Below are 17500 nucleotides of genomic sequence, written 5' to 3'. Positions count from 1 at the left end.
TTCTCTTTTCACTTTTTTTATTTCATCTATTCTTCTCCATTTTCTCTTTCTCCTACTTTTTTTTTTGAAAGGGGGCAAATTTATCGTTTTTTTTTTTTTTTTATTTGTGATTGCATTTTTTCTTTCATAATTATTTTCCTCCTTCCAACTATCTATCATTTCTTTCCACTTTTTTCATTTCGTCCATTCTTCTCCATCTTCTCTTTCTCCTCCTCCTTTTTTGTGGCAAATCTATCTATTTCACTCTCTTTCTGTTCTTCCATTTTCCTCATCTTTCCTTCCTCTTCCTTTTGACTCTGTTCCTTTCATTCTCTCTCTCTCTCTCTCTCTCTCTCTCTCTCTCATATTCTCTTTCTTCCATTTTCTTTCGTGTCTCTCATGTGATAACTCGTTCTTCCTCTCTTTATTCCTTGTTCCTATCTCCATTTTCTTTCATTCTCTCACTCTCCTTCTTTTCTTATCTTTCTTGGTCTCGCATGTATCAAGTTTCTCTATTTTTTATTCTTCCTCCTTTCTCCTTTTCTTCTATATCTTAATTCTCTGTCAATTTTCTTATCTCTCTCTCTCTCTCTCTCTCTCTCTCTCTCTCATCCGCCTTTATTTTTATTATTCTTTTTAAACTTCTTTCTCCCCTTCTCTTCCTCTTTCCCTTCGTTTTACTCCTCTCTTCCTCGCTTCTCATTCTCTCCTCCTTCCTAATTCCTATGCGTCCCAATCAGGTCACCCCTTCCTTTTCTCCCTCTTCTTATTACTCCTTCCTACTTCCTCTATTTATCTATCACCCTTTTCTCCTCTTTTCTTTATTCCTCTTCTCAAATTATCACATATCTTCTCTCTCCCATCTCATTGTTATATTTCTTTTCTATATCTCCTCTTTCTCTCCTAGCTTTTCCCTTCCCCTTCTTCTCATTCTCTTTCTTCTTATTATTCCTTCGTGCTTCCTTTACCTACCTATTACATTTTCCTCTCATTTCCTTTATTCCTTTCCTTATTTTCCATTTATCACAATCTTACTATTACATTTTTTCTATTCTCTCTCTTCCACCGTCTTCTAATCTTCTCTTCTTTTTATTCCTTCTTACTTCTCTATCTACTTATTAAATTTTCTTCCCTTTTCTAATTATCACATTCTTATTGACTCTTATCTCTTACTATCAAATTCTATTCCTCCTCTTCCTCCCACAACTCTTTCCTTTTCCTTTTCTTATTCCTTCCTACTTCTCTATCTACCTTTCACATTTTTTTCTCTTCTACTTAAATTATCACATGGCTACTCTCTTCCATTTCTTACTGTTACATTATTTTTCTCTTCCTCTTTCTCCTCCTCCTCCTCCTTCTCCTTTTCCTCCTCCTCCTCCTCCTCCCCAACTCACCATTTCGTCTGCCAGGTGGTGAGTATGGCAGGTGAATGTAGCCTTGCCCCCCACCTGCGCCAGGACCTCCGTGTTATTTTGAGGGGGAGCGTCGACCCCTCCTATCCCCGTGAGACTGAGAGCTGCCCAAACATCGTCCTCCTCTTCCTTCTTCTGTCTGTTCTCATCGTCATCCTCTTCTTCTTTCTCTCCTCCTCCGTCTGCAGAAGGTGGTACTGTTCCCCTCCTCCATGCTGCAGGGAGGAGGTGGAGGAGGACGTGTAGGAGGAGGAGGAAGAGGTCGGGTCGCGGAGTAAGGTTCCAGCGGTGTGGCGACCTGGGGATGGGAAATATTTGTTAGCCTGGGAAGGTTTACGAGCAGTGCATTAGTGTGAGGGTAATAGCCGGTCCAGTCATCAATGGCGGGTATTTATGAGTGTTTGAGGAGGGTGTGTGAAGGCAGCAATAGGCGGGCCAGGGATATAGCGGTACTTAACTCACTCTCTCTCTCTCTCTGTGTGTGTGTCTCTATTCACTCGCTTTATTTTGAATTGTGAAGGAATACTGGAGTGAGTGAAGGTGATGCGCAGAAATGGGTATATTGTTAATTTTCTCTCCATTCCTTTCATTATCGTTGTTTCTTTTTTTTCATTTGCGTTATTTTGAACTGTGAAGGGGAAAAGAAGGATAAACAAGTGAATTATGGAAGGATGATAAGGATATACACATTGTGGAGTATATAAATTGTGAATCTCGTTGCTTTTTCACTAATTCTCACTCTAAGTACAAAATAGGAAGAAGAGTGAAGTGAAGTATGGAACAAGAGAAAGAAGGAAATATTATCATGTTATTCCGTGTCTCTATTCATTCACACTATTCCTTAATATGAAAATTGTGATTGATAAAGTGGAAACATGAACAATGGCACTAAATTCCTTCAATACTGGGACACATTTATACCTTGATATTTGTCCACGATTTTTAATAATAATAAGAAGAAGAATAAGAATAATAAGAATAATAAGAAGAATAAGAATAATAATAAGAAGAAGATCAATAACAGCAACAAACACACACATACAAAAAAAAAAAAAAAAAAAAACAATTACAGATCAATACATACAAGCACAAACTTTTCAACTCTCTCTCTCTCTCTCTCTCTCTCTCTCTCTCTCTCATTGACATTAGGAAGGTTCATGGAGGTCAGAGAATTAATTAATTGCCACACTCTTCTCAATTTCAATCCCCCACATGAGTTTCTGAAGCTGTATAAAATCACCAAATAGTCACCAGAATGAATATGGAAACGTGTCATTGTACTGAAGGGGTTAAAAGGACACGGTGAGAGAAAGAGGAAGAGAAGTAAAATTAGTGATATTATGATTATCTTACATCATTCTCCTCACAGATAAAAAAAAATTAAGAGAAATGGCTGAAAGTGATGCCAATTATATCTAAAAGTTTTTGAACACACACACACACACAAATAAAAAAAGTTAATTGTTTTATAGCAAAGTGACACACAAAACCAACCCAGAAAATTGCAAGTGATAGAGAAAATAGAAAACAGGATATAGAAAAAAAGAAAAAAAATAGTGAACCGTTTTGATATTTTTCTTAACACGGAAAAGAAAAAGAAGAAAAAAGTGGAAGAAAAGTGGAAAGAAAAATTAAGTTCTTTTATCGCATCATAATAAAAATGTATATAAAAAAAACTAAAAAAAATAAATGAAGTAAAATAATAGAAAAAAAAATAAACCATTCTCCTTTGAACTTTGATAAGAAAAAAAAAAAAAATAATAAAACCTTTTGCTTCATTTTTATACATTTACACTATTCCAAAAAATGAACAAACATGAATAGAAATGAAGACAAAGGAACGAAAAAGAAAATGAAGACAACAGAAATGAAAAGAAATGTTAATCTTTTCTTGTTCTAATTTTCTGTACCTTCTCCAATTCTACAAATACGAAAAACAGGAATAAGAGAGACACTAAGTTAAGAATAAGGAATAAAAATACCACAAAGGGAAATGTAATGTAATTGTAATATAATTTGAATGTAATGTAATTTTAATATAATTGTAATATAATTTAAATGTAATGTAATTCTAAAGTAATGCAATCTTAACGTAATGTAATTTTAATGTAATGTAATTTTAATATAGTTTAATGTAATTTTGATGTAATTTTAATGTAACGTAATATTAATGTAATGTAATTTTATTGTAATGTAATTTTTGTCATGTAATTTAATGTAATGTAAAGTAATGTAATTTTAATGTAATGTAATTGTCATATAATTTTAAGTTAATATAATCTTATTGTAATGTAATTTAATTGTAATATAATGTACTGTAATGTAATTTTAATAAAGTTTAATGTAATTTTGATGTAATTTTAATGTAACGCATATATAGTTTAACGTTTAACGAAGTATTTAGTTTAATATTCAGTCTTTTCAAGTAATTCTCTACCCAACATAGAATTCTAAGCTTATTTTTGTATATTTCTTTGTTTAAATAGAAAAAAAAATCATTCTCCTCTTTATTCCTTTTCATTCCTCGTATTTATTCTTTATTTCATTCCCTTGTACCAAAAAAGATGAAAAAATGTGAATATAAACGAAAAATAAAATAAATAAACTGAGGAAAATGAAAGTGAAAAGTAATGTATAGTAAAAAAAGAGAAACAAATACAGAGGAAAAAAATAATAATAAAATAAAAAAAGGTAAGTTATTTGTTTTCATTCTCCCTTCACACCAAAGAGAGAGAGAGAGAGAGAGAGAGAGAGAGAGAGAGAGAGAGAGAGAGAGAGAGAGAGAGAGAGAGAGAGAGAGAGAGAGAGAGAGAGAGAGAGAGAGAGAGAGAGAGAGAGAGAGAGAGAGAGAGAGAGAGAGAGAGAAAATAAAGATTAGAGAGAGAGAGAGAGAGAGAGAGAGAGAGAGAGAGAGAAGAGAGAGAGAGAGAGAGAGAGAGAGAGAGAGAGAGAGAGAGAGAGAGAGAGAGATAATTATTATTATTTCAGATTATTGACAAAAATCCTTCGAAATGAAACATATACGACAATAAAACGCAAGAAGAAGAAGAAGAAGAAGAAGAAGAAGAAGAAGAAGAAGAAGAAGAAGAAGAAGAAGATCAACAATAGCAACAAACACACACACACACACACAAAAGAAAAAAAATACAAATCAATACAAAACAAACAACTTTTTTCACCCCTCCCTCCCTCCCTCTCTCTCTCTCTCTACAATAAGGTTCAGTACATCACACATATACACACTAAGCCTCGGAATTTCACCTACTTTTTGCTATTATATTCTTTTTTTTATTTTCCTTACAAGAGACGACAAGAAGATAAATTAGGGAGATTAAACAGGTAAATCAAGGAAATAGGTAACAAGAAAAGGAAAATAAGCATATATAAAGTAGATAAATGAAGAAATAAAGGATGAACACACACACACACACACACACACACCCCTCCACCCCAACACACCCTAAAACATGCTTAAATCACCCTAAGACACACAAAACACCACCAAAACACCATCACAATGTTTCTGCACCTTTTCTACACCTCACAACACCCCTAACGCACTTTCTACACCTCTCAACACCCATCAGACACCCTCAATACCCATATATATAATAGACAAAATGAAAGAAATGATAAGCAGTCTTTCTTTCTCTCTCTCTCTCTCTCTCTCTTCTCCATACAACACATAAAAAATATATATAAAAATAGTAGAAAAAAAAAGCAAAATTATTCAAGACCAGCATGTAATTTATTTTTGTTCCTGAGTGGCGAAGAAAGAGAACAGGTTAGGCGATCACGTGACTTGTTCTGTGTTCTCAATGGAGTTCTGTTCTTCCTGTTTGACATTATTGGTAGAGAGAGATATAGAGATAGAGAGAGAGAGAGAGAGAGAGAGAGAGAGAGAGAGAGAGAGAGAGAGAGAGAGAGAATACTGCACCACTTTTACAGTACAATTTTTAGGGAACTCAATGCTTTGTTTCGCTTGTGTGTGTGTGTGTGTGTGTGTGTGTGTGTGTGTGTGTGTGTGTGTGTGTGTGTGTGTGTGTGTGTGTGTGTGTGTGTGTGTAAATAAGCATACTCGGGCACCGTTATTTATGCTTATATTCCATGTATGTATGTATGTATGTATGTGTGTATGTGTGTGTGTATTGGTCACATGTATACAATTTTCATACACTTAACGCATACCATTCTTAAGCCAAATATTTCCTTAAAAATACCGATAAAAATACGTCCCTTTGTGTGTGTGTGTGTGTGTGTGTGTGTGTGTGTGTGTGTGTGTGTGTGTGTGTGTGTGTGTGTGTGTGTGTGTGTGTGTGTGTGTGTGTGTGTGTGTGTGCGTCTGTAATATATTCATAACCCAGTATCTTATTTTTTCCTTTACCTCATTCTCCATCATACACAAACCTTCCCTCCTCCTCCTCCTCCTCCTCCTCCCTTCCTCCTCGTCACCTTCGCTTCTCCACTGAAGAGGAAGAAGAGGAAGCACAAACAAGTATATTCACCCAAAAAATGGAGAGCCGAAGCTGAAAGAGGAGGAGGAGGAGGAGGAGGAGGAGGAGGAGGAGGAGGAGGAGGAGGAGGAGGAGGAGGAGGAGGTAGAGGACGAATATGCAGGAGAGAGAATGCAAGAAAGATGAGGTCGAGTAGTAGTAGTAGTAGTAGTAGTAGTAGTAGTAGTAGTAGTAGTAGTAGTAGTAGTAGTAGTAGTAGTAGTAGTAGTAGTAGTAGATAGGAGGAGGAGGAGGAGGAGCAGGAGTAACAGTAGTGGTAGGAGTAGGAAGGAGGAGGAGAAGGAAAAGAAGGAAGAAGAAAAGGAAGAAAAGGAAGAGGAGGAGTAATTATAGTAGCAATAGCACTAATAGAAGATAAAGAGGAGGAGGAAGAGAAGAAGAGAAGAAGAGGAGGAGGAGGAGGAGGAGGAGGAGGAGGAGGAGGAGAAAGGCTAATAATATCTTTCTTCCTCATCCACAAAGGAGATAGGAAGAGACACTCCTTCAAAGTTTCTCAAGAGGAGGAGGAGGAGGAGGAGGAGGAGGAGGAGGAGGAGGAGGAGGAGGAGGAGGAGGAGGAGGAGGACACGCGGTCAGCCTAAATGTAAAAATCATCCTAAAATCACGATCGTCTTATGTTTTGGGTTCACCAGAGAGAGAGAGAGAGAGAGAGAGAGAGAGAGAGAGAGAGAGAGAGAGAGAGAGAGAGAGAGAGAGAGAGAGAGAGAGAGAGAGAGAGAGAACAATCGTCGGGGTTGTTATTGCCAAAGTTTTACGGATTTAATTTTCTTTTATGTACTGAGGGGTGATGTCTCTCTCTCTCTCTCTCTCTCTCTCTCTCTCTCTCTCTCTCTCTCTCTCTGTTTCCTCTCCCCTCTTAATAAAGCTTACCAGAGTTCCTTTTCTCTCCGTCCCTCACCGTGCTATGGATAATATTTTCCACTTCTCCCCTTTTTTTCCTCTTTTTTCCCTCTTTTCCCCTCAGCCCCATCTCGTCTCCTGTCTTTCCTTTCCGTTAACTTTATTTTTTTGCGTCAGTGTCCCCTTAACATTACCTCTTCTTCCCCTCCTCTTCCCCCTCTCCTTCTCTCTCCCTCACTGACCAATCGATGAGTCCCTTAAACCTTCTTTTATTACTCCCTCACCCTGGTTTTATCTCCCCTCACATCCCCCTCACCACTAAACACGGCTGCCTTTCCCCCTCACCTTCCCATCACAGCCTCTCTCTTCCCTGCAGTATTGCCGGCTTTACTAACAATACAACACCCTTATTGCGTCTAATACCTCGCTTTTTATCACCCCTGGAGCCATTAAGTAATGTTATCTAACCTAACCTAACCTAAATTGACCAGATATCACCTCTCTATTTTTTACTTCTATGTTTTATGGTTGATATTCTTGTTTTTTTTATAGTGTGTCACTTTGGGTACACTCTAAGGACTCTTGTGGAAATGGTAATGGTTTTCTATGAGGTTTCAGTGCTTTTAATAATGGTTTAATGAAGGGTTTGTTTTATAGATGCAAGATTACACTTCTGAATACACGTGTTGTTGTATCACTGGCCTTTGAAAATTGTAATGTTCGTCGTACACAGCTGAGGAATATGGGTCAACACTATTTTTCTGATATTTTCTCTTGGCAGTAGATAATCCATGTGTGTTACTTTGGGTACGATCAAAGGACTCTTGTGGAATTAAGAAGGGTTTATAAAGAGGTTTCCGTGAGTTCAATGATGGTGTAATGAAGGTTTTGTATAATAAATAAGGAAAAAGCACTTATGAAAACTCGAATTATTGTATCATTTGGATATTGTAATGTTGAGAGTACACATATGAGGGCTACAATCAACACTACTATTTCTTTTACTAGTTTCTCTTGCCATTAGACAGCCCCACTTCCCCCTTCACCTTCCCATCACAGACCCGTTCACAGTAGTAGCAATACAAACACCAACACTGCCTGTATCACGTCGCTTTCCTCTCCCTTCTGTCTATAGTGAGATCACATTTACTAGTTTCCACCACTAAAAATAGAACAATTTCCCACATTCTCTCTTTCAAGCAGTCTCTCTTATATGAGCATCATAAATGTTCAATGTTCTCTCCTGTGCATCATTCCTAGAGTAACTAATAACACAACCTCGATGCTTCTAACACGTGGGTTTTCTTTTTCCTTGTGTCTATAGTGCAATAACTTTTAATAGTTTCCCACAAATAAACAAGAATATTTTCCCTCATTTTCCCTCCACCTTCCTATCACGTTCCCTTTCCAGTGCAGCATTCCTTAAGTAACTAATGATACAGACAGCCTCAATGCTTGTAACACGTGACTTTCCTTTCCCTTCTGTCTATAGTGCAATATCTTTTAACATTTCCCCATATCATATCTCCACCAGCCTCTCTCCATTGCATCATTCTTGAGTAACTAATAACACAACGTGCTTCTAACACGTGGCTTTCTTTTCCCCTCGTGTCTCGTGCAATTTCCTCCTTCACTATTTTCCCACCACTAAAGCAGAATACTCCCACATTTCCCCTCTAGGTCTTCTCCATTGCAACATTCCTAGAGTAACTAATAACACAAGACAGCCTCGATACTCTAACATGTAGCTATCTCCTCGTGTGTCTCCTGTAGTTTCCTTCACTATTTTCCCAACACTAAGCAGTATACTCCCTCATTTCCCCTCTAGCTCTCCTCTATTGCATCATTCCTAGAGTAACTAATAACACAGACAGGTTCATTGCATCTAACACGTAGCTATTTCCTCGTGTGTATCCTCCAATTTCCTTTACCGGTTCCTCTCACTCCTCCTCCTCCTCCTCCTCCTCGTCCTCCTCTCAGCCATGTTACGTCTGCTCAGGGTAAGCAATACAAGGCTCGGTATGTTTACGAGGCAACACACAAGAGTAACACCAGCACAACCCTGCCTCTCTCAGACCCAGTTATAGAGCATGTTACTTGGTGCAATTGGTGGAGATATCGATGGATTAAAGGAGGTCGTTCTTCAAAGGATCTTAGGAGGGAAATCAGGTCGTGTGTGTGTGTGTGTATGTGTGTGTTGCAGGGTTATTGGGTTGTTAATTAAGGGAGTTGCTTCGCTTAGTGTGTGTTTGTGTTGTGTGTTTGTGTTTTTTTTTTTGGTGTTGTTTTTGAAGTGTTGTTGATGTTGTTGTTGCTGTAATTGTTTTGTTTAATTCTATTTCGGTTTTCTATTTTTCTTGTTCTGGTTTGTGTTTTCCTTTATTTTTTTTTGTTTATTGTTTTTGTTCTTGTTCTTAATATTTTTTTCTTTCCTTCTATTTTTCTTTATCTTTTTTTTCTCTCCTTTTTCTTTCTATGCTATATTTAATCCTTGTTCTTGTTCTTTCCTCTATTGTAAGAATTTTCCTTACCTTTTCTTCTCTTTCTTCAATATAAAACAACAAGAATTTTTCCACACTTCTCAATTTAAACCTTCAGTTCTTAGCCTAAATATTTGAAGATATACCCGTGTAGTTGTTGTCTCTCTCTCTCTCTCTCTCTCTCTCTCTCTCTCTCTCTCTCTCTCTCTCTGTCAAGTCACTTCCTTGTTCTTTAAAGCTTTCCTCTTTTCTTCTTCCAGCGCTGTATCTTTCTCTCTTTTCTTTCCTATCACACTTTCCCTTCTATTCTTCCTTTCTTTCCTCTTTTTTTTTCCCTTCACGCGTCTTGACACAAAAGCTTACAAGAAGAGAAAGAAAACGTGAGAATACGAAACTAGTGAAAAACGACGAAAATAAAAAAAAAAAAATAAAGACAGGTTCACACAATATCACGTTTCTCCTGCAGTCACTTGAGAGAGAGAGAGAGAGAGAGAGAGAGAGAGAGAGAGAGAGAGAGAGAGAGAGAGAGAGAGAGAGAGAGAGAGAGAGAGAGAGAGAGAGAGAGAGAGAGAGAGAGAGAGAGAGAGAGAGAGAGAGAGAGAGAGAGAGTAAAGCAAGGTACAAAGATAAGACGGAATGAGATAAATGAGGAAGGAGACGGTAAATAAAGAGGGAGGAAAGAAAGTGAGTGATAAACAGCGACGAATCTGATAAGAAGGAGAATAAATGAGGGAGAAGGAAGGCAGGAGGAAGTGGCCAAAAGAATGGTGTGGAATTCAGTGTGTGTGTAAATCCTGCTGGGGAGATTTGAGTGAAAGAAACTCGAAAAAGGAGAGAATTACTAAGAGGAAGGAAAACAGCTTGGTCAAAATCATCAAGTATTTATATTTAACCTCTTTTTTTATACCATGTGGGCTTTTCACGGGAATTTCTGGGCTAAACGGGAGATTTTTTAGTGTACCTCCTATCTGAAAGCCCACCCGCTAGGAAACCGTTGCCCCGAGTGAGGAAGCCCAACCTACACTCTGACCGTAGACAGGATTCGAACCCGTGAGCTTGGAGACCCCTCGGACCCCAAAGCACGCATGGTTCCACTGTACCACTGCTGCCCCCTATACTGAGACACATTTTTATCTTGATATCTGTGTAAGATTAGATTATTTTATTGACATTAGGAAGAGTCTATGGAGGTCAGAAGATTGTTGGTCACAGTTTTCATAGAGGATGGAAAAGAGAGATAGGAAATGAGAAAGGGAAACGAAAATGGAAAGAGGATAGCGTTAAGAGGAAAAAGAGAAAAGGGACAGAATAGGGAAAATTATGAAAAGGAAGAATTAAATATTACCAAATAGCATGCACGGTGAATATGGAAATGCGTCATGGTACTCAAGGGGTTAAAAACGTGTCCTGAAATGTGTGGTATTGAGTTTCAAGGCTCGGGTTTAATATAATGTGAATGTTACTTTTGTGGCAAAATGTAAAAGAAAAAAAAAAGTGTTAGGTATAAAAATATGGAAAAAAGGAACAGAAAAAAAGAAGAAAAGAAAGTAAGAAAGAAAATATAAGACAGCATGAAAAATAATGATGAAAAATGAAAGTTCAAAGCATTATATTGCTAGAACAGGATTACGAAAAAAAAAAAAAAAAAAAAAAAAAAAAAAAAAAAAAGACATGGAATAGAGGACATCAGAAAATAACAAATTAAGAGTAGATGGAAGAAAACAGATGATAAAAATGATAAAAACACATAAATAAAAAGAAGATAAGCAGAGCAAATAAATTGTCAGAAATGGAGAGAGAGAGAGAGAGAGAAACATAAAAAAGACAAAGAAAGAGAAAGAAAAAGAAAAGAGAAAAGACTGAAAAAGAGAAAAAAAGAAAAAGAAAAAAAAAAAAACCAGGCAAATCGAAACAACAAACATGAAAAAAAAAGAAAGAAAAGAAGAAAGCAAGTTAAGCGAATCAGTATCAGGTGTCTTGGTCCGAGAGTGTCGCTAAATTGGCACTCTGCAGCTGGGCGAGTGACGACCTGATGGTACAGTCGTAACCACTCCACGGAGGCTGTACAGATTGGCTTTGTGTCACGCGAGTCACGACCAGCAAGAGATAAACGACCTGGCAATGAACACTATCGGTTTTACGTCTTTTTTTCTCCTTTTTTCTTTTCTTTTTCTTATTTTCGTCTGGTTGTTAGTGGTGAGGCATTAGGGAGGTTTAAATAAGGGTTAAGCAGGGGTATAGAGGAGTGGAAATGCAGTAGTAGTAGTAGTAGTAGTAGTAGTAGTAGTAGTAGTAGTAGTAGTAGTAGTAGTAGTAGTAGTAGTAGTAGTAGTAGTAGTAGTCAAATTTATGGAGTACAAATCGTAGCTAGGGGTGTTTTAGAGAGGGTGGTAGTAGTGGTGGTGAGAGAGTAGTGGTAGTAAAGGTAGAAATGGTAGTAGTGGTAGTGGTGGTGGTGGTGGTGGTGGTGGTGGTGGTGGTGGTGGTGGTGGTGGTGGTGGTGGTAGTAGTAGTTAAAGTTATGGCTGACGATAAAAAGTGGATATAAATATTTTTTTCTTTTATAAGAACTGTCACATTTAGGCCTAGTGACTTCTTGCATCCTCCCTTAATTTTCTCATAATTGTATTCTTCTCCGTTCCTCTTGTTTACATCTTTTCCTGTTCCTAATGTTCTTTTTTGCGCATTATTTCTTACAAGACATCGGTAGAAAACACCATAAAATTGAGGGTTTTCACAGGATTTCTCACGATTCCTCCGATAGTTTAACAAGGAAGCATCAACAACGAGATAGAGAACCAATGGACACTCCTCAATCATCTCTGTGGCCTTTCATTACACTCCCATGAGAACTGAGCATTCCTGAGCGCAAGGCAACATCACAAACTGGAAATATTCATCACTGTAGCTCTGGGTAACATAAAAAAATCAACAACGAGATAGAGAACCAATGAAAACTCTATCAATCATCTCTGTGGCCTTTCATTACACTCCCATGAGAACTAAGCATTCCTGAGCACAAGAATTACAAACTGGAACTAACTATCCATGTATCCTTGAATAGCACAAATACTCACTAACATTCTCTGTGGTCCTTCATAACACTCTATTGAGAAAACCACACGTGAGCAAGAGGCAACACTAACATATAACAATAAATAATAATCCCAGTCACTAATACTTTTGTAGTCTTTCATAACACCCATGACAAACCACGATTCTTGAACACGAGGTAACATCATCGCATCACAAGCAGTAAATATTAATCCCAGTAGCTTTGAATAATACAATACTTACTAGTACTCTCTCTCTCTCTCTCTCTCTCTTTACAACCTCAGAATTCTTGAACACTAGGCAAAATTAACACATCACACACTATTAATAATCATCCCACTAACTTTAAATACCAACATTCACAAGTACTCTCTCTCTCTCTCTCTCTCTCTCTCTCTCTCAGTCCATACCTTCATAACACTCCAATGAGAGCTCCAAACCCTCCTGAACACCAGCTGGCTCAGAGTAGAGTGGGGTGAAAAAAAAAAAAAAAAAAGAAACCTTCCCTCCACTTTGAACGAAGCTAATAGTCAATTCTACGCGACATAAATAACGGAAACGATCGCTTTGTGCCGCGTCTATTGATAACCGTCTATTAGAAATGAAGGAGAATACACGTCACTCGCTGCAACGATACGTAACAAAACTATACCTGGTTCAAGAAGCGATAGATGGTGAAGTGAAGGGAAGAAATATACATCAAACACCTTCTCTCCTATTTTATATATTGATGGATGGGATGAATGTGCAACCCATGTCTTTAGTATAACTCCTCTCTCCCTCTCCCTCTCTATCTCCCTCTCTCTCTCTCTCTCTCTCTCTCTCTCTCTCTCTCTCTCTCTCTCTACTATTACTACTACTACTCTACTTGGATAATGTACAACAGCATGAATAACTAACACGACCACTTAGTGCAATGGATATTGGACGAATAACAATGAATAAAACTAACAGCCACACCACAACCCCTCCCTATCTAACCTCCCCGTCCTCCCCACTACCACCACCACCACCACCCCCACCAAACACGAGATCGACCTAATTTTTTTCATATAGATATAATGAAAAGTAGTAGTAGTAGTAGTAGTAGTAGTAGTAGTAGTAGTAGTAGTAGTAGTATAGATTATAAAAAAATGAGGCTATTCCCAGCAGTGTGCGGAGGAACGCTGGCAATGCTAATGATAAAACGACACCTGTTATTCAATTTGAGAAACCAGATACAATTTTAATGAGGAAATAAAATTAGAGGAAATAAAATGTTTTCAATGACTCGATTACACATTTATGTTGACACTGACGTCTTTCGAAGAGAGAGAGAGAGAGAGAGAGAGAGAGAGAGAGAGAGAGAGAGAGAGAGAGAGAGAGAGAGAGAGAGAGAGAGAGAGAGAGAGAGAGAGAGAGACTAAACTGAAAAACATAAAAGTTCTTAGGTTAGAAACATATCTTATACTCTTAATCCAACCCTAAACAAAAACAAAAATAAAAATAACAACATCTCCTTTAATACAGACAGTTCCTTTATTATCTGACTCATGAAAATAATAATAATAACAAAAAATCAAGGCAGGCTGCAAGAATCTATCAGACCAACATGAGACAGACCTTAAATGAAACCTCACTTACCTATCACTAATCATCCCCATTAACAAAACCGCTTCATTTGACCCCTTCACACCAACTCACTGCACTAAAACCAGTACAGGGATTCTCTACAAGCGTTAATAAGAGAAGTGGCAAGAGAGAGAACAGAGGTTGAAATTTCTGGGTAGTGAAGTGTCTGAAAAAGGATGCAGAACAATGAAAGACGAGGTAACAGGTCCCCCTCCTTCACCCATTCCCGCATGTACAGTACTCTCTCTCTCTCTCTCCCTGACCTCCTCTAACATGTCTGCCAGGCCATTCCTCCTCACACATCCTTACCCTGCCACCCTTCTTACTTTCCTCCCTGATCTTCCCCCGCCCCCTTCCCTTAAGAGTGGTAATTAAGGAAATATGTAAGAAGGAAGTGGTCTCTACATGAATAAGAACAGTGGCAAGAAGAGAATAGATGCTGAGATTTCTTTGCCGTCACAGTGTTAAAAGTTAGGTGTAAAATAAGGGAGATTTTTTAAGAAAGGTTGGTGATTAAGGAAAGATTTAAGAAGGCAGTTAATTAATTAATCAATAAAAAAAAATGCATTAGAAAAAAAGGAAGAGAGCTTGAAGCATTATGGTGTTAAAAGTTGGGTGTAAAATAAGACAGACATGTTAAGAATGGTTAGTAATTAAGGAAATATTTAAGAAGGAAGTGGTCTCTATATATATGTAAAAAAAAAAAAAAAAAAAAAAAAAAAAAAAACTGATAAAAATAAAGAAATGTTAAAATTCTAGGCATTATAGTGTTTGAAAATTGGGTATGAAATAAGAGAGACATGTTAATAGTGGTTAATAATTAAGGAAAGATTTAAGAAAGTGATCTCTACATGAATAAAAAAAAATAGCAAGAAAAGAATAGATATTGAGATTTCTTGCCATTACAGTGTTGAAAGTAGAGCGTAAAATAAGAGACATGCTAGGAGTGGTTGGTAATTAAGGGAAGATGTAGGAAGGAAGTGGCAATTAGCAGAGAAAGATTAGAAACTCAAAGGTGAAAGACAGGAAGACGCACGAGTATCAAAGGTACAAGTTACGACCTCCTACAAATTACCTTACAAATTAAGAGGAAAACCGTACGTACCTCTACACACACACACACACACACACACACACACACACACACACACACACACACACACACACACACACACACACCAAAGAAAACGAGGGCACCATTCCTACTACTCTGAAAGGCTGGTAGAAATACAGTGTGATTGAGAAAGATAAAGACGCTCTCCTTGAAGTCTCTATCCCTCAAACGACCTCCGCCTAAGGATTCCAAGACGAGAAAGTAAAACAACCACACATTCTGACTCTCCATCTCTGACAAGGCCGCTGAAAGGCATAAGAGTGTGATGTAACATGCTGGTTCTTCACAGGAAACTTTGACACAGAGAGATAGAGGAAGGAAAGTAGAAATTGGTAATGTTTGTGAAGGAGGAGGAAGAGAAAGAGAAGAATGAGGAAGTGGGTTTGGGTTACTGAGTTTTGTAGATTTTTTGTCGTGTTTTTTTCTGGAGTGGTCTATTTTTCTTGCCTTTTCTTTCATTTTTTTTTCCTTTATTGTTTTTTTCATGCTTTCTTTTTAATCTTAGAAAACGTAGATTTTTTTCTATGTTCTTAGTTCTTTATTTTTTCACCATTTCTTTCTACGTATATAAAATCTTTTGTTTTATTTGATTTTGTTGAGCTTATTCTTTATTTTCTTAACTTTCTCTTTTCTTTATTTACTTTTCCCTATCTATTATTTATTCTCTAATATATTTATTTGCGTTAAAATTAACTTCTCATTTGTCTGTCTGTCTGCCTCCCTGTCTATTTATCTAACTTTATTTCTATTTCTTATTTTTATCTCTCATTATAAGCTATACTAATCTATTACCACAGCAGACAATTATCCTCTCTCTCTCTCTCTATGACTTCATACGTAATGTAGGATCACATATACAGAGAGAGAGAGAGAGAGAGAGAGAGAGAGAGAGAGAGAGAGAGAGAGAGAGAGAGAGAGAGAGAGAGAGAGAGAGAGAGAGAGAGAGAGAGAGAGAGAGAGAGAGAGAGAGAGAGAGAGAGCATACCGACTCTATATCGACCAAATAACACCAAGAGGAATGTAAACACACGTGGGAATTTCCTTCAGGTTCATTCCCTTAATCCCTGGAACCCGAATAGCCTTGGACAGGTAAATCGCCCTCACCGGAGTGTTTCCGGCCACTAATTAGGAAACAGGTGTTGTGGTTACCTGGGAGGGAGCGGGAAGGGAAGGCTCGGTTAGGTTGGGTTAAGGGGGAAGGTCCGTAAGGGTATTAAAGAGTGGTATAGGTAAGTGTGTGGGTTATGTGGTATGTTGGGTGTTTGGTGGTGGTGGTGGTGGTGGTGGTGGTGGTGTGTGTGTGTGTGTGTGTGTAATTGTTGTTTTAGTTGTTGTATTGATAAGTTCATTTAGTTTTTTTGTTATTATTATTATTCTATTATTATTATCATTATTATTATTATTATTATTATTTTATTATTATTATCATTATTATTATTAGTATATACTATTATTATTATTATTATTACTATTATCATATTATTGTTACTACTACTACTATTACTACTACTACTACTATTATTATTATCATATTATTATCATTGGTACTACTACTACTACTACTACTACTTCAATAACCATCACCAACATTACGATTCTTACAATTTATAATCATTATAACATTTCTGAATCTTCTACCCACACACACACACACACACACACACACACACACACACAAAGGGCTCATTATGCTCGCATCCGAAGGTTCGCTAAATCGGTTCGCACGCTAATTAAATTCGCGCGAGGCGGACACGACCGGGAACCGCTTTGGGTGTGAAGGCAGAAAGGAGTCCGCTCTCTTGCTCTCTGGTTCGCTTCCTCGCTTCGTTCCTTCGTTCCCTCGTTCGCAATAAACTGATAGAATATTCATGGGAACCTGGCGAGCGGGGAAGTCTCAGCACGGTGTTGTTGTTGTTATTTTTGCTTGTTATTGTGTTGGTGGTGGTGGTGGTGGTGGTCAAACACTATCTAATTAGCCGTGTGTGTGTGTGTGTGTGTGTGTGTGTGTGTGTGTGTGTGTGTGTGTGTGTGTGTGTGTGTGAGAGAGAGAGAGAGAGAGAGAGAGAGAGAGAGAGAGAGAGAGAGAGAGAGAGAGAGAGAGAGAGAGAGAGAGAGAGAGAGAGAGAGAGAGAGAGAGAGAGAGAGAGAGAGAGAGAGAAAGGGATGCATGACAAACACATTCCATGAACAAACTGCAAAATCAAGGACAAACAAGCAAGGAAAGACAAAAACATAAAGTAAGACAAGAAACACAAGATAAAAAAACACACACACACACGGACAAAACAATAACAAACAGAAAGACAAAAGAAAAGAAAAAAAAACATAAAACAAAAAATAAATAAAAACAAACAAACTAGCAAAAGACAAAAAGGCACAAAACCAAAACAAAGAAGAAGAAAGACAAGAGATGAAGCACAAGGAGACAAAATAAGGAAGCAGACTCGAATCCAAACAGAGAAGAGAGATAAAACAGATAAAGAGAGAGACGGTGGC

General features: G+C 37.6%; 1 protein-coding gene across 1 annotated transcript in view; it reads right to left on the bottom strand.

Moving 5' to 3' along the window:
• LOC123514863 overlaps positions 1-17500 on the bottom strand; it is a 134114-nt gene that overhangs the window by 62083 nt on the left and 54531 nt on the right. Inside the window, exons 2-4 of the mRNA XM_045273123.1 lie at positions 15122-15249; positions 12065-12135; positions 1374-1689 (exon numbers count right to left, since the gene is read on the bottom strand). Coding sequence (XP_045129058.1) covers positions 1374-1689; positions 12065-12135; positions 15122-15249 — 515 coding nt within the window. The remainder of the gene's footprint in view (positions 1-1373; positions 1690-12064; positions 12136-15121; positions 15250-17500) is intronic.

This window comes from Portunus trituberculatus, chromosome 5, assembly GCF_017591435.1.
Source record: "Portunus trituberculatus isolate SZX2019 chromosome 5, ASM1759143v1, whole genome shotgun sequence".
Lineage (NCBI taxonomy): Eukaryota > Metazoa > Arthropoda > Malacostraca > Decapoda > Portunidae > Portunus > Portunus trituberculatus.
The sequence above is the reverse complement of the archived record's forward strand: the minus strand, read 5'-3'. Positions and strand labels throughout refer to the sequence as shown.